This window comes from Stylophora pistillata, chromosome 12, assembly GCF_964205215.1.
Source record: "Stylophora pistillata chromosome 12, jaStyPist1.2, whole genome shotgun sequence".
Lineage (NCBI taxonomy): Eukaryota > Metazoa > Cnidaria > Anthozoa > Scleractinia > Pocilloporidae > Stylophora > Stylophora pistillata.
Window position 1 is genome coordinate 6,142,889 of NC_142530.1, and position 21,720 is coordinate 6,164,608.

Consider the following 21,720-nt stretch of genomic DNA (forward strand, 5'->3'; position numbering starts at 1 on the left):
TTCTCAACCATAACAAGCGATTAAAATGTCTAGCACGGCAAGACGGAAATCCGCCAACGGAGCCAAGTTCAAGCACACACCAAAAATAAAAGATCAAAACTATAAAATTACCAAAATAATACGTTGACGCAAAAAGGCGAGACTTAACAAAACAAAAGGGAAACCTAAAAATACTCAAAATAGCAATCCTTTAAAATACTCTACAACACCTCTATCCACACCGCCGAGTGCGTATCGCAATTTACCGTTGAAGACATTTTTCTGCGATCATTGAAGGAAATCAACTGAAGCGCTCCTTCAAATTTTTATGTGTTCAAAGTGTAAACATTGGTTACGTGAAATAGGGGAAGAACCTATGGACATTTCTTAATCACGTCGGACACGATACGCCAAAATTTGCTGTGATTGAAATAGAGAGTAAACTAGATGTCATTTCGTTTGCATCAAATTTACTCACTCTCACAATTATTTATTCTTCTCATTTACTCTCTCGTTATAGTCATTTTATTTCTCAAATGTACTCAGTTCGTGGGGCTCATCTACACTCGCGGTAAGACATTGCCACTAAGAAATGAGACTTTAACTTTTTTAAAACAGTTTATAACAGTGATAGATAATTCTATTTACACTCTTCCCTTCTCTTTCTTCCTCTTTCCTGCTCCTGCACGCGCGCGTCCGGAATGCGGTCGCGTGGCGACCGTGGCAATGTTTCCACCTTTTAGTAGTGGTACTTTGAATGTTTTGTAACCATTGATGCAAGTCGATATCATCTGAGCTAAAGTCGATTTTGGATTATGCTCCTTGTAATTCTTCTAATCGCTTTATCACATATAGATGTCGAGGTTTTGTGTAAAACTTGCTTGTATATAGGTACTTGCTATGTTGCCTCTCTTTTAAGTTTTTCATTTTGTGTTTAAACGGATATCCAGGAACGGTTTGATTGTATTTATCTTCTTTTCGACTTCTATGGAGGGATGGATTTCAGTGAGATACACCACTTGTCTGATTGGATGAAACTGAACTTTCTTCATCATCACTTTGGTCCCATGTATGATCATACCATTCCGACTCGTAGCCACTCTTATACAACCATTGCTAGTTTTCCATTGGCCTATAATTAATTGACACATGTCATAACTCAGAAAAAAAATCGGTAACAATTTTGACAGACAGGTCATTGACTTTGATCCCAAAAAATGTAACGATGCTATGACTTGATTAAAATTTGATGGACAGATAATAATGAGACTACCTAGGTTACAACGCCTGCTGTCATTTCGTATTTTCCCCGATTTGTCTGCTCTATGGTTTATTTTTTACCCGAGAATTGTGATGTTCATGAGCATGGTGCTGCGTTTTTGAATAATCTTATCGCTCGATTTTTTTCTGAGAATTTTTTAATGTATGAAATGGGTGATTTGATTATTTCTCTTGGAATCATGCCATTGAATTGCGTTGATGTATCGTTGTTATTATTTTCCTCACTTGCGAATTTTGTATGAAATTTAAAGTCAAACACTTTCGTGACTGTTAGGGAACGGACTCACACGTTACATTTTTATTTTTTTAATTAAGATTTGTTTATGAACTAAACATTTTTATTGAGAGAAAAGCTATCGCATGTTTTTACCTTGAACGGACCATTGTTCATTTTCCGAGAATTTTGAATACTCATTAGAATTGTGCAGCGAATTTTAAATATCCCTATTGTTCATTTTTTGAGAATTTTGAATACTCAAGAAATGCTCCCTGCGTAGTACTTAATGCATCACATCAAACATGAAGTTTTCAATTTATTTACATCAAATTATTAAACACACTCCTTCGTCATATGTTTGTTTCCAAACTTCGTCCACTCAAGTATAAGAGTGGAAGCAAGAGAGACACTTTCCTGGGTGGAAAACATTTGTCAAGTAGCTAGAACGATATAGTCTTTACAGTATATCAAGCTGATGCGAATTAAGTTACGAGCACTATGTTTCTTAAGTTTTAACATGCAAATAAGTAGTGGTAGCCACATAGTTGCAAGTTTTTAATTCATTGAAAAAACTCCCCATCACATTTTACCACTTTATCACGATTACTTCATGTTAACTCTGTACAGCCTTTTCATTATTTAAAAGACCACTAACTGAAAGCAAGTAACAGTCAAATCAACAAAAAAGGGGGCTGTTGAAAACTAATTGTATTGCTCACTAAGTAGCAAAATTTCCGGGCGCCTACCAAAAAAGGCAACATTGTGACTTCATTAGCCACGGTTGTTCTAAATTATCTTTGAACAGATTATTCTATATCAATGTGTGGTAGATCGCTATGCAAATGTTGGCAACTTTAGCAGCACACTAAAATTCATCAATTGGCACAATTCATGTCTTCTTAATCTTGCGTTTTAATATGGGAGAAGGAACCATCATAATTAAAACTTTTTGACCGGAAAAGCTTACCTAAAAAGGAAGCTTTCGGCTAGCTTTCGATATTTCTGCGAATCGATTATGTGCCCCCGGAGGCGCTATTGTGAATTTATTTTGAGATGTTTATTATCTGTCGTTAGTGTCACGGCAAGAACTGAAATAATTATATCTTTCGATCTACTGGGCATAATTCGCTGACTAAAACGGTAAAATGTTTCCCCTCTGAAAAACAATTCTCGAAATCATTTTGTGATGTTTATTTTTTTCTGTAGTACTCCGAAACAAAGAGTAGGTAGCGCCTAGAAACATCCCGTCAAAAAGGGGTCAAGATCGGAATTCTATTGTTACTCTCTCTCACTTACTCACTCACTCATTCACTCACTCACTCACTCATTCACTCAATCAATCCCTCACTTACTCACTCACTCACTCACTCACTCACTCACTCACTCATTCACTCACTCACTCACTCATTCACTCAATCAATCTCTCACTTACTCATTCACTCATTCACTCACTCACTCACTCACTCACTCACTCACTCACTCACTCATTCACTCAATCAATCCCTCACTTACTCACTCACTCACTCACTCACTCACTCATTCACTCACTCACTCACTCATTCACTCAATCAATCCCTCACTTACTCATACACTCATTCACTCACTCACTCACTCACTCACTCACTCACTCACTCATTCACGGATCACTCACAGTTTCTGGGCAACGAGTCGATTTTAAATCGTCACGATTTATAAGTCACTCGATAAACGATTTAAAGCGAGACTCGTTTGTTTGTGAATAGAAACGAGACTCGTTTATAGAAACGAGACTCGTTTGTAGAAACGAGACTCGTTTGTAGAAACGAGACTCGTTTTTAGAAACGAGACTCGTTTGACAAAACGAGAGTCGTTTTGCGAAAGAAGGCTCGTGTGCCAAACTTTGCTCTTGGCGCATGCGCAGAAGTATAGTTTTTTTTTTCCAGGGCAAAGTTTTAGGTTCAAGATAAGCTGGGATTTTGCTGCAATATGTTAAGGTAATCTCTATTTTCTTTTTCTTGGGATTACAAAGTGCAGGGAAGGCCTAAACCGATATTTTTATATAGCTTCTGGCATAAATTTCAGCAGATAAAGTAGCACTGGATATTTGTGTCGAATTAAGTTCAAAGCTTGAATAGGATCCTATCCCATTACTAAGGTTACTTCATTTTTCCACAACAAGAGGGAAACCAGAAATTAAAACCATGAAAGATGTACATTTTGATAAATAAAAATTAAATGCTGAAACTTCATATTCATTATGCAAGGAATATTTCATCATATTTTGCTGTTTTAGACTTTTTTTCCCTTCAAGCAGACGCATAGCTGCTTGAACTTGGGCTTTCTCTATCGCACATCTGGAGTTATCTTTAGGAGACTGCCCTATTGCCATTTGTGCTGTCGTTACGCAATTTTGTCATTTCCAATCATGGATAAGTCTACTTGTTTTTATTTTTGCCTGCTAGAGTGTAATGAATCTTGTTATGGTACTAGACAATAATCAAAAAAATATATTACTATATAGCAGTAGGTTCTTACAGATGCCAAAGGTTGAAATTGAAAAAAAAAAAGCCGAATTTATTTCGGGCGTTTCCTTCGGAAAGCCCGAGTAATTTATGAAAACTGTATTCATAGAATACATGATCTAAAAGTACATGATCATTTCTTTCTTAAAATGAATTTTTTCGTCGTAAACTATCTTTTATCTCAGGGATCTCATCAAAATAAACGCAAATCAAAATGACAAATCTAATTCGCTATGAAAAAATGCTCTGACATGTTTATGTTTAGGAAAATTTTCTAGATTATTACAGAGATGAGATTGCTTCGGTAAGGATATTTTTAAGAAAGAGAGCTTTGATTTAGTGATTGTTTGTGAATTTTTAAGAAACAGATAACGAGATTAATAATTATGTACCTAGCAGCTGCCATCCTGGGGGTCGACCCTGGGGTCATACGGGGGAATAGACTTTCGTCGCCAATTTTGCATTGAAGTGCATTTGCACCTCCGAGACGAGACACATGGGAAAACACCCACTGGATTTTTACCATTGCCGCCATCTTGAGAATAAAAGATCCTTACCATGGTGACTGGCTATTACCATTGATACCTACAGATGTTAAAAAACTACTACTACTACTACTACTTTTTCCAGTTAGTCGCCGGCAAAAAGCCACATAGGATGTTTTTAACTTTGAGCCCTGTATAGCCCTGTATAGTAAACACAAGCTGAAGTAAGTTTTAGTTTGTGGCAAATAACATTCTTTTGGAGCATTACATTGTTTGAGTTAGTAGAGCATACTTCTTTGTCCCCAGGGGAAGGGCATTGGTAGCTTTATATTGAACAATGTTATTGTTGGTTAGGGGGCTTAGGAAATTCCTTTGCAAATGCCCAGGGGTTCCCCGGGGTCACCCTCTCCCCCCCTGGGACGGCCGCTGATAAGTGCATAATGACCATAATGACTGAAACAAAAACTTTTGTTATCAGTTGCATATAATTATAGCTCGTTGACCTCTTTGCCTCTGGAAAATGTTGTCAAGTAATACCATCTGGCCCGATTACAGTCGACTAATACATATTGGAAAACTTTATATCATTTATTCTCATCACATTTGCAAAGATAACTTTTTGACAGGTATTGAAAGAAAAGTTAAGGCTATTTCAATATAGAAGACATTGCATGATAATTTTTGCACTTATTAATAACTTCATCTACACTTTAACTAGGTTTTTCGTTTCCTTCTTGCTGAGATTCATTATTTTTCTTCTTTCTTCTCTTTCGGGTCTTCTTTTTCTTCCTTTCTGGTTCTGTGAGGATAGTAAGAAGAAATTGTTGTCGTCAGTTGTTTATAGGTTTTTGGTCATGCGGGATTGGCCTGAATTTCCCATTTTGGAATGCTTTGAGCAAATTAGAAAACTGGAGAAGTTCTTCAGCCATGAAACTTAATGAATTTTGTTTGTTAAATCTTACCCTCACTTAAAGTTTTCCTCTCTTCAATGTCATGTCTTTGCCCTCCCATGTCCTTGTCATCTTTAAAGTTAAAGGGAAAGGCCTTGATTTTTTTTCTTCTTGCAGTTGGCAGTTAAATTTGTATTATGCATGAGTCTATAAAAACATAACTTTATAAAGGTGATTTCTTGTTACTTTATGTAAAGTTTGCTATGTTTAGAAGTACAGAAACAAATAGGTTTACAGCTTCATTTTTTCATTTTTAATTTTTTAAAATTCTGTAAAGAAAATTTTTCCACTTACCAGGAATAGTGGAATCAAGGGATTTATCAGTATCGGGCTTCATACACGAGTAAGTCCCTTTAGAACTTCTGCAATAGAACCTTCTGCTATCACATCACACTCTACACACAGTTCCCGCAAGCCAGCATCCTGGAAGCGTTTGCCAGTGTTGGACAACATGGTGCATGCTGTGTGGAATACTTCCATTTTCATAACCATATCTTTCAATTTTGCGCTTTGTTTCCATTGTCCCTCGCTTGCCTTTGCATACAGTGTTAAGTCAATGACGAAGCCGATGCTCTTTAAGTTGAGCGTGTTCTTTACCTTGAGAGACTGCACTAGAACCTTGTGAACGGTAGCCATGTCATTAGCAGGCACATCGATACTCGGGAGATACCTGTTGACAGCCAGTGAGATAGTTGAACCTCATTAAGGACAGAAATGTTAAATCCATCCTAGCCACTGGCTTTTTGGTTCCTGCACCAGAAAGGGTCTCCTCCAATCTATTTATAATACCCCACGGGAGTGTTGCTTTGATATATGGCTTGATAGTTTCAGGCAAAGGACCGATCTCATGCCCCAATCGGTGTGGCATCTGGATAAGTTGAACATTGTTCGGCATACGGTAACAGTATTTGCTTGGGTGGTTTTTGTACTCCTGCCGTAACTCCTTAAATAATGTCCTGGCCAAAAGAGGTAACAAGGCGCCGCACGCGATCAGAATATTCCGCCGAGATGTGTGTGTGTTGCCAGTTTAGAGTATAGAAACGCATCTAGTTCTTCTGAAAGTTTGACTGCACTATCACATAGCTCGGTAGGTTTCGGAGGCCATGACATCTTACTAATATTTGGGTGAAGTGCATCACAGAAGTACAGGCCAGCTTAAGATTCATATATAAATATGAAAGGAAACCCTCTGTATTAACATCTGAAGTTTCTTCTCGGATTACCCTAGACGTGGGTGTGATGGATTTTCAGAACGGTTTACTTTTAAGTGTAAGCAGATGCTGAAAGTGTGGCCTGAGAAAGGCTTTGAATGGCGACGCACCTCATTTCTGTGTTTTCAAACATACAACCATTTTTCGCGATTTTCTTTACATATCAAGAAAAACATCTCGATTTCTCCTTTGATGCTGATCATGATCACAGACTTTCTTTTTTTGAATTTGTTATTTCATGCTATTCTGACATCTTACTTTTCTACATTTACATATCCGCTCGCTTGCACCGGCTCTACAATCTCTTCTTTTCTACTTTTTATTCCAAACAAGTTAATGAAATGACTTATATCTACTTGTACGTCTTTGGCAGGAACAACAGCAATCCGTCGTTTCATGAAAAACATCTTCCCGTCATTGCTTTGTGCAGTGGCTTTGGTTGGATGTTTTCCACGCATCGAGTGGCAGTTTGGGAGTTTACAATGGAAAAATTTGATTAAGACAAAAAAAAAAAAAATACTGTTAAAACATCGATCGATCCCTTCAGAAAAACACACTTTCTGTGTTGAGTCCATCACCTTTTCAATCAACCAATAAAAAAAATTCAATTGCCGTATTCTGGTTCTTGCTCACAAGAAAGTTGAGAAATCTCCAATTAAATCCATATATAATTAAACTATACCCGTGTGTTTTGAAAGGTAGAAACCAAAGAATTTGCTACAATAATATTTCTTCTGATTGGAAATTATTGAATCAAGGTACTACTCAAGGTAGCGTAAGCGGACACTAACTATTCCATATTTTTATAAATGATCTAGAGATCTATTTAGATACCCTGCCAGTGTTATTCTAGTATGCTGCTGTTTCACTGAAATATCATTGCTCCTGTTTACAAAGTTAAAGACATGTCTGAGACATTGGTCAAACATTTCTTAGAGTGGATAGAAAAAATGGAATGTTATTTAACCCCAGCAAATGTAAGGAGCTTACAGTCCTTGAAAGGCAATCATGAATTGTACCCTCCTGTGTTAGGGATCCCTAGTTGTACTTATGTGAGCATTCTAGGTGTCACCTTTCAGAGTGACTGTAGGTTCAATACACATGTTAAAGTGCACCTAAACCCAAAATTTTTTTTTCGCTTAACGAAATAAGCTTATTTTTTGGAGTATTTCTGTGCAAAAATTTTTTAATTTGCTCAAATCTTTAATTTTCTATGCCCAGTCAAAATACGGAAAATCGGCCGCCATCTTGCCCCACGACCGAGTTTAAAGAAGAATGGCTCTAGCGGGTAATGTGACGTCAAATCGAGAACACGAAAGTCTGCATCTCACACATTTTCACTTGTTTGGGAAGATTGTCGTCGATATTGTCCGAAATATGCCGACTAGGTGTGTTGTATGAAGAATGTATGAAGCGCGATACCCTCTTGCAAATTTCGCACGTCGCTACATCCTTCTACAACACACTTAGTCGGCATATTTTCGGACAATTATCTACTACAACCTTCCCAAACAAGTGAAAATGTGTGAAATGCAGACTTTCGTGTTCTCGATTTGACGTCTCATTACCCACTAGAGCCATTCCTCTTTAAACTCGGTCGTGGGGCAAGATGGCGGCCGATTTTCCGTATTTTGACTGGGCATAGAAAATTGAAGATTTGAGCAAATAAAAAAATTTTTTCGCAGAAATACTCAAAAAAATAAGCTTACTTCGTTAAGCGAAAAAAATTTTTTGGGTGTAGGTGCACTTTAAATGCCTCTATGTCCTTAGATGTCTACGTAAAGAGGAGTATAAGCAGGTACAAATAGACTTTCTTTTCGATTCCTTAGTACTTCCCCGATTTCACATATGCCCATATGGAGCATCAGACTCCGACCTCACCCCACTACAATGTTTTTTTCGATCGTTGGAAACGGAATTTTATTACAAGAAATCACAATTTACGATCAATTTTACAGAAGCAGCAGTATTTTTAAAAAGGTTTCTAAGGCCGCCAATCACCCCTGTCGCTTTTTATTCCGCTTGTAAAGGCCTGCAGCTACAACTTACGGACTACGTCTGGCACCAGAACAAGCATCAAAAGTAAACGTTTTAAAAATACATTCGTTGGTCGTTTAATTTTTAGACATAACCTATATGACAATTTTTAACTGTAATCAAGTGGTAAATTTAATTTTGTGGAATTATTAACCTTTTAACTCTTTTAACTCAAATTGCTTGTAACATTAGGACTGTATTTTTCTGTTTTGAATCAATAGAGACCATTATTATTATTGTTATTACTATTATTATTTATCATTATTAAGCGCGCTTATTTAAGGTTACTTCCTACCTTCAGAGGCTAATTTGTTTTGGGACTAGATTGAAGTTACACTTTTTAACTAGTGTTTGCAAAAGAAAAAAAATTAAAAATTTCAAAAAGCGTCCGACTTATTTAAAAAAAAAGTATTTTCGAATAAAAGTTAATAAATCAGGAAGGTGTCATAATCTCGTAAATGGGCGAACCCCCCGGGGGAATATTCGAATATTAGGAGGAATATTACATCGCGCCCTTGACAAATTTCATACGTGGAAGTAATCTGCTCGTAGAAAGTCTTTTCTCGTGGATATAACACAAAACTCAAAATTAGAGAAGAGTCCTTGGGTAAAGAAAAAGAGAAAAAGGTCCAAAGAAGAGAGAGATGGCAGCATTTTGTAAAAAAAAAAGAAAAAACAAAACAAAACAAAGCGACAAAGGTTCTTGGTTTGGCCAGGAGCCGTCGACAAGCTTGGCATCCACTGAAGATCGACAGCATTCAATTATCCTTGGGGCAAAGAGCGGAAAAATTAAAGTCAACACCACAGAAGGTTGTAAACAAGATTCTTCGTTGGAATCTGACGAAACCGATGGAGAAAAAGAAGAATGCGACAGATTTACCCTTTCTGCCGAGGGTTTTCTCTTCGCCGACTTTGTCCATTACAAAACGATCAACAGGGCGAGAAAAAAAAAAAGACTGCTACACGATACTTTTCCCGGGACAATCTTGATCCATTGTCATTGACGGCGGGTCTCGTCTTTCTCATTGGTTTGCGGTTTCGGGAGGCGAGATAATCTCCTGGTGTGGCGCAAGTTGTTTACAAACCTTTGGGAGCTAAAATCTCGTATTTGATTTTGAGAGGAATACATCCACTTTGAACGAATTTATAAGGTATGTAGATTTGACCAATTTTCAGGAAATTTCGCCAAAACATTCCCGGGATGATGACGAACAAAAGTGTGTCAGGAAATTTTGATCTTTTAAATATTTTTTACGTGGTGTCCATTTACGCAAAACGCTTCGCATATTTTTCGCTACTCTAACTTTAGATGCGAATATCCAGACAACCAATCAGAATATTGGAAAAGCCTGACACATTTTTGTTGATTGATACCTTGTGAATGAGACTAGGCAGCCCTTTTTCTCGTGCCGCGGGATCCGATACCTGATAAATTCAATAGAAAAACACTCGGTCGTTTCACGCCTTTCCGGCTCCTGACACTTCCTAAGTGAAAAAATCGCCGAAATTATATTTCTATCGTAAATTGCATTTATTAACCTTTGTTTTGATGTCTAGTTTGTTAGGGTTTTCTTCCAACTAGCGCGCGTACGAATTTTCTCCCGAAGGACATCCGCGAAGGTAGGAGGTAACCTTAATTTTTGGGCTTTCAGGTTGGGCGCTTATTTGAGGCTGGGCGCTTATTTGAGGCTGGGCGCTTATTTGAGGCTGGGCGCTTATTTGAGGCTGGGCGCTTATTTGAGGCTGGGCGCTTATTTGAGGCTGGGCGCTTATTTGAGGCTGGGCGCTTATGGTAACCCATTCTCCCTGAGGTCATACCGCTGACAAACGCCAAGATGCCCCTAGGCTCGAGATTGAACTTTCCCACGCCGGCAAAGGTCCTTGAATCAAGCGCAATGTCATTCAAATTTTTACTTTGCCATCAAGGTCGTAATTTTACATCTTAGATTTACTGGCTTCGTTCACGCCTTCAGCCTTATCTTTTTCTCCCTTCGATGTTTTTTTTAATTTTTAACAAGCACAGCGTGTTCCAACTTGATGTGACAGCTTAGACTTAGTTATGGCTTAGAGAGGAAACCAGCAGCTACAGCCACAATGGTACGCGTGTGTCGAGAATGGCAGTCGTTTTAGAAGTTGCTTAACGAGAATGTAGTGGAATACATCACATAAACAATCCATTTCTGTTACATGATGACACATCTATGCTTTTGAAATGATACCGGTTGCTACGTTGTTTACAAGGCAAGAGTCGAGAGTCGGGTAAGTACGTGACTAAATTCAGCTGAATTTTATAAGTTCACAGTTCAACTTATGTTACAAGTAAGCTAGTGCCACGTATTCTTATTACAGTATCATACATGCCAAGCAAAGGTTTTGATTACCCTCCTGTCCAATAGCCAAAGGGTTTTTGGGCGGAATTACGCGAAACAATTCCATGTTTAAATAAATTTGGCCCCAGCGTTTCATTATTCAACAACTATTTACAATCAGGCTTGTTTACTGGAGGTTTGAGATGGATCCAAAAACGAACGCAGCTCCTCTAAGGATTTGGGAAATTTTTCTTTATAAAGTTCCCTGTGAAATCTGTGTCACTACGTTCCGAAAGTAAAGATGACCCATGATCTGACCTTGAACTGAGTTCACTTGCAAACGAGGATACGTTGTTAATTTACGTTGATTTGGAGTCTGGCCCAGTTACAACGCCGAATTTTTCTAGGACACGAAGAAGCTAATCAACTACTTTAACCAAGTACGTCAAAATATCGATTTTTAACCCTGTCATGTTGGTTCGTTCCGAAGATTACCTTTTTCTTGGATTAAAAATTAAAGCTAATTTTAATAAGTAACTGGCGTGACCAAGCAACTATCATTATGCATTGTTTGCGGTATTATTTGTCTCCACATTTCTTATTCAATAAACAATTTAAAAAGAAAGCTCCTAACTGGTTCAAGGCCTTTTCTTGTTATTTCCATAATATTAGGTCAATCTTAGTCAGTAGGGCTCAATGTTTTGACCCTGTGAAAAGGTTATTCACTTGAAAAACGAGTGTAAGGGTGGCCCCTTATTTTTTTCAAGGTGAGAATTAAGTACAGTGATCTACGTATGCTGTTCCTCGGTGAAACCAAAAGTTGACCTTTTCATTTGCCAAATATTGTTTATAAATTATTGTAATTCATTGTGAGGTCCAAACAATGGATGCAAGTTCAGAATCTCAACCACTGAACTTTATCATTTGGTTAGAGCCATTTGAAAGACAAATTACCAGATGAAGTAAAAGGAAAGAAAAATAGAAATGTAATGCCACATTAGCCATGATGCGTGGAGGTTATGATTTTGATGGATCTTCATTCATTTATCTCATGCATTATGAAGAATTGAAACAACTCAGAAGGCAGATATGTTTCTGTACTTTCCATTTCGTATTTATTCGCTCAGGAGAAAAGGCACAGAAATTTTAGCAATCTGTAGTAATTTAACCATATTGCATAACCAAGTTATAAAGGGGAAGAGCTTGAATATCCAGCCCAGGAGAGGTAGGAGATGACTTGGCTTAGTAAAAAATGTATTATCAAAAACCAGGTAATTGCCAAGTCAATTAGGTAGTGGAATTATCACAACCTTGGAAATATGTTAAGAGTTCATTTATAAATTTTAAAATAGGAAGAACATTGTTTATCCTGAGATCACTCTCTCCGCTGATGGGAAACATTGAAATCAAGGTTAAAATTCAGAAAAGGAGTATTTATGCACCCATTATCAACAGCTATTTTTTTATGAAAGGCAAGTAAAGCAAACAGAATCAACTTCTTAAAATAGTTTCCACTTGATTAAAGTTCAGGGTGATATTTAAAAAATTATACAGCACTCAATGGTTCCTTTTCACTCTCATTTAGATTTTTTCTTCATTCAGTGGTACCAGTGACTTGGCTAACATATTTGTTCTTTTACAGAAATTTGGACAATTCCCCTGGAGCTTTATTCCAAAGGTTAGTATGATTGTCCCTTATTTTGTATCTATAGTTCAACTTGCTTATAATACTAAGACTCATAGTATTTAATGGAATTAAATTTGCTGCAAATCTAAAGCTATCACTTGTAGAGGATCCATATACCTTGACTGGCCCCAAATTAAATGCTTTCTTTTTAGCTTGTTTAGGATACTGCTCTTAGACTTGCTGAGGATACTGGTCTTTGACTCACTGAGGATACTGGTCTTTGACTCGCTGAGGATACTGGTCTTTGACTCGCTGAGGATACTGGTCTTTGACTCGCTGAGGATACTGGTCTTTGACTCGCTGAGGATACTGGACTTTGACTCGCTGAGGATACTGGGCTTTGACTCGCTGAGGATACTGGGCTTTGACTCGCTGAGGATACTGGTCTTTGACTGGCTGAGGATACTGGGCTTTGACTCGCTGAGGATACTGGTCTTTGACTCGCTGAGGATACTGGTCTTTGACTCGCTGAGGATACTGGTCTTTGACTCGCTGAGGATACTGGTCTTTGACTCGCTGAGGATACTGGTCTTTGACTCGCTGAGGATACTGGTCTTTGACTCGCTGAGGATACTGGGCTTTGACTTGCTGAGGATACTGGACTTTGTAAGTCTGGCTCATTGAGAAGAAGTCTGGTTGACTCGCTGAGAATAATTCTGGTTGGCTCGCTGAGAACAAGTCTGGTTGGCTCGCTGAGAATAATTCTGGTTGGCTCGCTGAGAATAAGTCTGGTTGGCTTGCTGAGAATAAGTCTGGTTGGCTCGCTGAGAATAAGTCTGGTTGGCTCGCTGAGAATAAGTCTGGTTGGCTCGCTGAGAATAAGTCTGGTTGGCTCGCTGAGAATAAGTCTGGTTGGCTCGCTGAGAATAGGTCTGGTTGGCTCGCTGAGAATAATTCTGGTTGGCTCGCTGAGAATAAGTCTGGTTGGCTCGCTGAGAATAAGTCTAGTTGGCTCGCTGAGAACGAGTCTGGTTGACTCACTGAGATGTTTGGTATTGCTATAATAAAAAATTATTTCAGCCAAATTTTCTGAAATAGGGTTAGTTGTAGTGGGAGTATGTCTTTCTGTCATTAGAAAGACATACTCCCACTTGTTTTTTGCTCTTTTTTTCCCCAGTACAACTTTCTGATGTCAAGTAATGGATCTTTACATTGTAACAATGAACCTGTGAATGAATAGAGGTGGTAGGTGTGAATGATTTAAATCCTATTGTGGAATTTTAAGGTAACATGCCCCACCTTTCCTCCCCCCCCCCCAAAAAAAAAAAAGGAAATAACCAGAATACTAAACGCCAAGTTGTCAGCCCTTTCTCTTACAAGTTAGTTGATTTAGTTCATAACTTCCTCTCCTTTTTCTTTAATTCCCTTCCTTGCCATGGTTATAATCACTGCCATTTCTGGGTTTACCTTATTTATCATTTTTGGCCTAGAGTTCCTTCTTGTCTCTTGGAAGTCAAATCATCCATCTAGAAGGCCTTTTTTAGTTGAAGATTGTTTCATCTTTCTATTACCCATGCCTGTCATCTTAAATTGACTTTCACTCAAAATTCACACCTAACTCTTTGTATTTGTTTCTCTTCCACAGTTGATGACTGGGATGGGAATTCACAGAAATGCAAACCAATGATATTTATCATGTGTTAAATAAATAAATCTTGAATATTAATAAAAAATCATCGAAATGTACTGGCTGACTTATGCAAAATAGTTATTGTAGCATGGAAAAAAAAAAGGGAGATAATAAGAACCATCTGAATTAAATTAAGTAAGTTTAGATCCTAAAAGTGATTACAGTGAAGGAACAATGTCTGATTCAGTTAATAGCAAATCAGTTCTTGAAAATCTTGTAAGAAATAATAATGAATGCACAGGGTTTTCAATGAGGTTTTCAGTTCTTTTTTTATGACATGTATTTTTAACCCACTAAAAGGTCAAAATATGTGTATTGCCTCTTGGTATCTAATGAAAGTCAAATCCCTCTAATTGAATATACTAAAACTGTAAATAGTACAACTTCTCTTGTTGTGGCCATCAGCGATATTCAATATTCAGACATTTTTCTATTAAAAACAACATGAACTATTGAAAAGTAATATTGCTTCAATCAACTGATTTGTGAAAACTCCCCTTGGGTGAACATTTTGCAACAAACTTTGATTCGATATCAATAATAGATAAAAAATTCCCTTCTCCTTGCAGTTAAAGGCAAGTACATTACCTACTCATAGTTCATAAAAGCCTTGAAAGTCTTTGAAGATGCTTGAATTCAAAAATTACAAATTCAAGGTCTTGAAAGTACTTGAATTTGAGGACTAGAACTTGATTTTTGCAATGCTTTTTCTCAACAATTTTCAAGTAAAAAATTGCAGTACTTTAATAGAAAAGCTGAGAAATAATGTTAAATAATTTTTAAACTTTCTTATGCAAACCTTTCCAAAAGAGGTCCTTCAATTTATCTAAAACTTGGCAAAGTCATTGAAAAGCCCTTCAATTTCAACCTTTAGCACCTGTAGGAACCTACTCCTATTATTTTGATTATTGTCTAGTACCATAACAACATTCATTACACTCCAGCAGGCAAAAATAAAAACAAGTAGACTTATTCATGATTGGAAATGAAAAAATTTCGTAACGACAGTAACAATGGCAACAGGGCAGTCTCCTAAAGATAACTCCAGATGTGCAATATAGAAAGCCCAAGTTGAAGCAGCTATGCGTCTACTTAAAGGGAAAAAAAAGTCTAAAACAGCAAAATATGATGAAATATTCCTTGCATAATGAATACGAAGTTTCAGCATTTAATTTTTATTTATCAAAATGTACATCTTTCATGGTTTTAATTTCTGGTTTCCCTCTTGTTGTGGAAAGATGAAGTAACTTTAGTAATGGGATAGGATCCGATTCAATTAATTAATTAATTAGTTAATTAATTAGTGCTACTTTATGTGCTGAAATTCATGCTAGAAGCTCTATAGAAATATCGGTTAAGGCCTTCCCTGCACTTTATAATCCCAAGAAAAAGAAAATAGAGATTACCTTAACATATTGCAGCAAAATCCCAGCTTATCTTGAACCTAAAACTTTACCCTGGAAAAAAAAATATATACATCCGCGCATGCGCCAAGAGCAAAGTTTGGCACACGAGTATTCTTTCGCAAAACGACTCTCGTTTCGTCAAACGAGTCTCGTTTTTAAAAATGAGTGTCGTTTCTACAAACGAGTCTCGTTTCTAAAAACGAGTCTCGTTTCTAAAAACGAGTCTCGTTTCTAAAAACGAGTCTCGTTCCTAAACGAGTCTCGTTTCTATTCACAAACAAACGAGTCTCGCTTTAAATCGTTTATCGAGTGACTTATAAATCGTGACGATTTAAAATCGACTGGTTGCCCAGAAACTGTGAGTGATCCCTCATTCACTCACTCACTCACTCACTCACTCAATCAATCAATCCCTGGATCACTCACAGTTTCTAGGCAACGAGTCGATTTTAAATCGTCACGATTTATAAGTCACTCGATAGACGATTTAAAGCGAGAATCGTTTGTTTGTGAATAGAAACGCACTCACATTTTCTTGGCAACGAGTCGATTTTAAATCGTCACGATTTATAAATCACTCGATAAACGATTTAAAGCGAGACTCGTTTGTTTGTGAATAGAAACGAGACTCGTTTGTAGAAACGAGACTCGTTTGTAGAAACGAGACTCGTTTTTAGAAACGAGACTCGTTTGACAAAACGAGACTCGTTTGACAAAACGAGACTCGTTTTTAGAAACGAGACTCGTTTTTAGAAACGAGACTCGTTTGACAAAACGAGAGTCGTTTTGCGAAAGAAGGCTCGTGTGCCAAACTTTGCTCTTGGCGCATGCGCCGAAGTATAGTTTTTTTTCCAGGGTAAAGTTTTAGGTTCAAGATAAGCTGGGATTTTGCTGCAATATGTTAAGGTAATCTCTATTTTCTTTTTCTTGGGATTACAAAGTGCAGGGAAGGCCTAAACCGATATTTTTATAGAGCTTCTGGCATGAATTTCAGCAGATAAAGTAGCACTGGATATTTATGTCGAATTAAGTTCAAAGCTTGAATCGGATCCTATCCCATTACTAAGGTTACTTCATTTTTCCACAACAAGAGGGAAACCAGAAATTAAAACCATGAAAGATGTACATTTTGATAAATAAAAATTAAATGCTGAAACTTCATATTCATTATGCAAGGAATATTTCATCATATTTTGCTGTTTTAGACTTTTTTTCCCTTCAAGCAGACGCATAGCTGCTTGAACTTGGGCTTTCTCTATCGCACATCTGGAGTTATCTTTAGGAGACTGCCCTATTGCCATTTGTGCTGTCGTTACGCAATTTTGTCATTTCCAATCATGGATAAGTCTACTTGTTTTTATTTTTGCCTGCTAGAGTGTAATGAATGTTGTTATGGTACTAGACAATAATCAAAAAAATATATTACTATATAGCAGTAGGTTCTTACAGATGCCAAAGGTTCAAATTGAAAAAAAAAAAGCCGAATTTATTGCGGGCGTTTCCTTCGGAAAGCCCGAGTAATTTATGAAAACTGTATTCATAGAATACATGATCTAAAAGTACATGATCATTTCTTTCTTAAAATGAATTTTTTCGTCGTAAACTATCTTTTATCTCAGGGATCTCATCAAAATAAACGCAAATCAAAATGACAAATCTGATTCGCTATGAAAAAATGCTCTGACATGTTTATGTTTAGGAAAATTTTCTAGATTATTACAGAGATGAGATTGCTTCGGTAAGGATATTTTTAGAAAGAGAGCTTTGATTTAGTGATTGTTGGTAAATTTTTAAGAAACAGATAACGAGATTAATAATTATGCACTTAGCAGCTGCCATCCTGGGGATTGACCCTGGGGTCATACGGGGGAATAGACTTTCGTCGCCAATTTTGCATTGAAGTGCATTTGCACCTCCGAGACGAGACACATGGGAAAACACCCACTGGATTTTTACCATTGCCGCCATCTTGAGAATAAAAGATCCTTACCATGGTGACTGGCTATTACCATTGATACCTACAGATGTAAAAAAACTACTACTACTACTACTTTTTCCAGTTAGTCGCCGGCAAAAAGCCACATAGGATGTTTTTAACTTTGAGCCCTGTATAGCCCTGTATAGTAAACACAAGCTGAAGTAAGTTTTTGTTTGTGGCAAATAACATTCTTTTGGAGCATTACATTGTTTGAGTTAGTAGAGCATACTTCTTTGTCCCCAGGGGAAGGGCATTGGTAGCTTTATATTGAACAATGTTATTGTTGGTTGGGGGGCTTAGGAAATTCCTTTGCAAATGCCCAGGGGTTCCCGGGGTCACCCTCTTCCCCCCTGGGACGGCCGCTGATAAGTGCATAATGACCATGATGACTGAAACAAAAATTTTTGTTATCAGTTGCATATAAGTATAGCTCGTTGACCTCTTTGCCTCTGGAAAATGTTGTCAAATAATACCATCTGGCCCGATTACAGTCGACTAATACATATTGGAAATTTTTATATCATTTATTCTCATCACATTTGCAAAGATAACTTTTTGACAGGTATTAAAAGAAAAGTTAAGGCTATTTCAAAATAGAAGACATTGCATGATAATTTTTGCACTTATTAATAACTTCATCTACACTTTAACTAGGTTTTTCGTTTCCTTCTTGCTGAGATTCATTATTTTTCTTCTTTCTTCTCTTTCGGGTCTTCTTTTTCTTCATTTCTGGTTCTGTGAGGATAGTAAGAATAAATTGTTGTCGTCAGTTGTTTATAGGTTTTTGGTCATGCGGGATTGGCCTGAATTTCCCATTTTGGAATGCTTTGAGCAAATTAGAAAACTGGAGAAATTCTCCAGCCATGAAACTTAATGAATTTTGTTTGTTAAATCTTACCCTCACTTAAAGTTTTCCTCTCCTCAATGTCATGTCTTTGCCCTCCCACGTCCTTGTCATCTTTAAAGTTAAAGGGAAAGGCCTTGATTTTTTTTCTTCTTGCAGTTGGCAGTTAAATTTGTATTATGCATGAGTCTATAAAAACATAACTTTATAAAGGTGATTTCTTGTTACTTTATGTAAAGTTTGCTATGTTTAGAAGTACAGAAACAAATAGGTTTACAGCTTCATTTTTTCATTTTTAATTTTTTAAAATTCTGTAAAGAAAATTTTTCCACTTACCAGGAATAGTGGAATCAAGGGATTTATCAGTATCGGGTTTCATACACGAGTAAGTCCCTTTAGAACTTCTGCAATAGAACCTTCTGCTATCACATCACACTCTACACACAGTTCCCGCAAGCCAGCATCCTGGAAGCGTTTGCCAGTGTTGGACAACATGGTGCATGCTGTGTGGAATACTTCCATTTTCATAACCATATCTTTCAATTTTGCGCTTTGTTTCCATTGTCCCTCGCTTGCCTTTGCATACAGTGTTAAGTCAATGACGAAGCCGATGCTCTTTAAGTTGAGCGTGTTCTTTACCTTGAGAGACTGCACTAGAACCTTGTGAACGGTAGCCATGTCATTAGCAGGCACATCGATACTCGGGAGATACCTGTTGACAGCCAGTGAGACAGTTGATCCTCATTAAGGAGAGAAATGTTAAATCCATCCTAGCCACTGGCCTTTTGGTTCCCGCACCAGAAAGGGTCTCCTCCAATCTATCTATAATACCCCACGGGAGTGTTGCTTTGATATATGGCTTGATAGTTTCAGGCAAAGGACCGATCTCATGCCCCAATCGGTGTGGCATCTGGATAAGTTGAACATTGTTCGGCATACGGTAACAGTATTTGCTTGGGTGGTTTTTGTAATCCTGCCGTAACTCCTTAAATAATGTCCTGGCCAAAAGAGGTAACAAGGCGCCGCACGCGATCAGAATATTCCGCCGAGATGTGTGTGTGTTGCCAGTTTAGAGTATAGAAACGCATCTAGTTCTTCTGAAAGTTTGACTGCACTATCACATAGCTCGGTAGGTTTCGGAGGCCATGACATCTTACTAATATTTGGGTGAAGTGCATCACAGAAGTACAGGGCAGCTTAAGATTCATATATAAATATGAAAGGAAACCCTATGTATTAACATCTGAAGTTTCTTCTCGGATTACCCTAGACGTGGGTGTGGATTTTCAGAACGGTTTACTTTTAAGTGTAAGCAGATGGTGAAAGTGTGGCCTGAGAAAGGCTTTGAATGGCTACGCACCTCATTTCTGTGTTTTCAAACATACAACCTTTTTTCGCGATTTTCTTTACATATCAAGAAAAACATCTCGATTTCTCCTTTGATGCTGATCACAAACTTTTTCTTTTTTTAAATTTGTTATTTCATGCTATTCTGACATCTTACTTTTCTACATTTACATATCCGCTCGCTTGCACCGGCTCTACAATTTCTTCTTTTCTACTTTTTATTCCAAACAAGTTAATGAAATGACTTATATCTACTTGTACGTCTTTGGCAGGAACAACAGTAATCCATCGTTTCATGAAAAACATCTTCCCGTCATTGCTTTATGCAGTGGCTTTGGTTGGATGTTTTCCACGCATCGAGTGGCAGTTTGGGAGTTTACAATGGAAAACTTTAATTAAGGCAAAAAAAAAAAAAACTGTTAAAACATCGATCTATCGATCCCTTCAGAAAAACACACTTTCTGTGTTGAGTCCATCACTTTTTCAATCAACCAATAAAAAAAATTCAATTGCCGTATTCTGATTCTTGTTCGCAAGAAAGTTGAGAAATCTCCAATTAAATCCATATATAATTAAACTATACCAGTGTGTTTTGAAAGGTAGAAACCAAAGAATTTGCTACAATAATATTTCTTTTGATTGGAAATTATTGAATCAAGGTGCTACTCAAGGTAGCGTAAGCGGACCCTATCTATTCCATATTTTTATAAATGATCTAGAGATCTAATGATCTAGATACCCTGCCAGTGTTATTCTAGTATGCTGCTGTTTCAAATATCATTGCTCCTGTTTACAATTTAAAGACATGTCTGAGACATTGGTCAAACATTTCTTAGAGTGGATAGAAAAGAATGGAATGTTCTGTAACCCTAGCAAATGTAAGGAGCTTACAGTCCTAGAAAGGCAATCATGAATTGTACCCTCCTGTATTAGGGATCCCTAGTTGTACTTATGTGAGCATTCTAGGTGTCACCTTTCAGAGTGACTGTAGGTTCAATACACATGTTAAATGCTTCTATGTCCTTAAATCTCTACGTAAAGAGGGGTATAAGCAGGTAGAAATAGACTTTCTTTTCGATTCCTTAGAACTTCCCCGATTTCACGTATGCCCATATGGAGCATCAGACTCCGACCCCACCCCAGTACAATGTTTTTTTCGATCGTTGTTGGAAAAGGAATTTTATTACAAGAAATCACAATTTACCATCAATTTTACAGAAGCAGTAGTATTTTTAAAAAGGTTTCTAAGGCCGCCAATCACCCTTGTCGCTTTTTATTCCGCTTGTAAAGGCCTGCAGCTACAATTTACGGACTAGGTCTGGCACCAGAACAAGCATCAAAAGAAAACGTTTTAAAAATACATTCGTTGGTCGTTTAACTTTTAGACATAACCTATATGACAATTTCTAACTGTAATCAGGTGGTAAATTTAATTATGTGGAATTATTAACCTTTTAACTCTTTTAACTCAAATTGCTTGTAACACTAGGATTGTATTTTTTTGTTTTGAATCAATAGAGACCATTATTATTATTATTGTTATTATTATATTATTATTATTCATTATTAAGCACGCTTATTTAAGGTTACTTCCTACCTTCAGAGGCTGATTTTTTTTTGACTAGATTGAAGTTACACTTTTTAACTAGCGTTTGCAAAAGAAAAAAAAATTAAAAATCTCAAAAAGTGTCCGACTTATTTAAAAAAACGTATTTTCGAATAAAAGTTAATAAATCAGGAAGGTGTCATAATCTCGTAAATGGGCGAACTCCCCGGGGGAATATTCGAATATTCGGAGGAATATTACATCGCGCCCTTGACAAATTTCACACGTGGAAGTAATCTGCTCGTAGAAAGT

At 37.2% G+C, this 21,720-nt stretch overlaps 1 protein-coding gene and 1 long non-coding RNA gene across 7 annotated transcripts; one reads left to right on the forward strand and one right to left on the reverse strand.

The window, feature by feature from the left end:
- Positions 1-5,037: 5,037 nt before the first annotated feature.
- Positions 5,038-7,005, reverse strand: LOC148718553 (uncharacterized). Its single transcript, XR_015993941.1, has 2 exons — positions 5,708-7,005; positions 5,038-5,262 (listed from the first exon to the last, which is right to left on the reverse strand). It is a non-coding gene; the product is annotated as an uncharacterized LOC148718553 (long non-coding RNA).
- A 1,366-nt stretch (positions 7,006-8,371) lies between these two features.
- LOC148718554 (uncharacterized) lies at positions 8,372-14,343 on the forward strand. Of its 6 annotated transcripts, XM_088740896.1 has the most exons (6): positions 8,429-9,812; positions 10,219-10,281; positions 10,685-10,920; positions 12,613-12,648; positions 12,810-13,842; positions 14,243-14,343. In XM_088740896.1, the coding sequence occupies exons 3-5, from the start codon at positions 10,874-10,876 to the stop codon at positions 13,279-13,281; spliced, it is 555 nt and encodes a 184-aa protein (XP_088597022.1). In that variant the 5' UTR covers positions 8,429-9,812; positions 10,219-10,281; positions 10,685-10,873; the 3' UTR covers positions 13,282-13,842; positions 14,243-14,343. The 6 variants fall into 6 exon arrangements, 4 of the variants coding, with proteins under 4 accessions (XP_088597023.1, XP_088597022.1, XP_088597021.1 ...); XM_088740897.1 differs by lacking the exons at positions 8,429-9,812; positions 10,219-10,281 and adding an exon at positions 8,372-8,422; XM_088740895.1 differs by lacking the exons at positions 8,429-9,812; positions 10,219-10,281 and having other exon boundaries at positions 10,335-10,920; positions 12,810-13,846.
- The last annotated feature ends 7,377 nt before the right edge of the window (positions 14,344-21,720 follow it).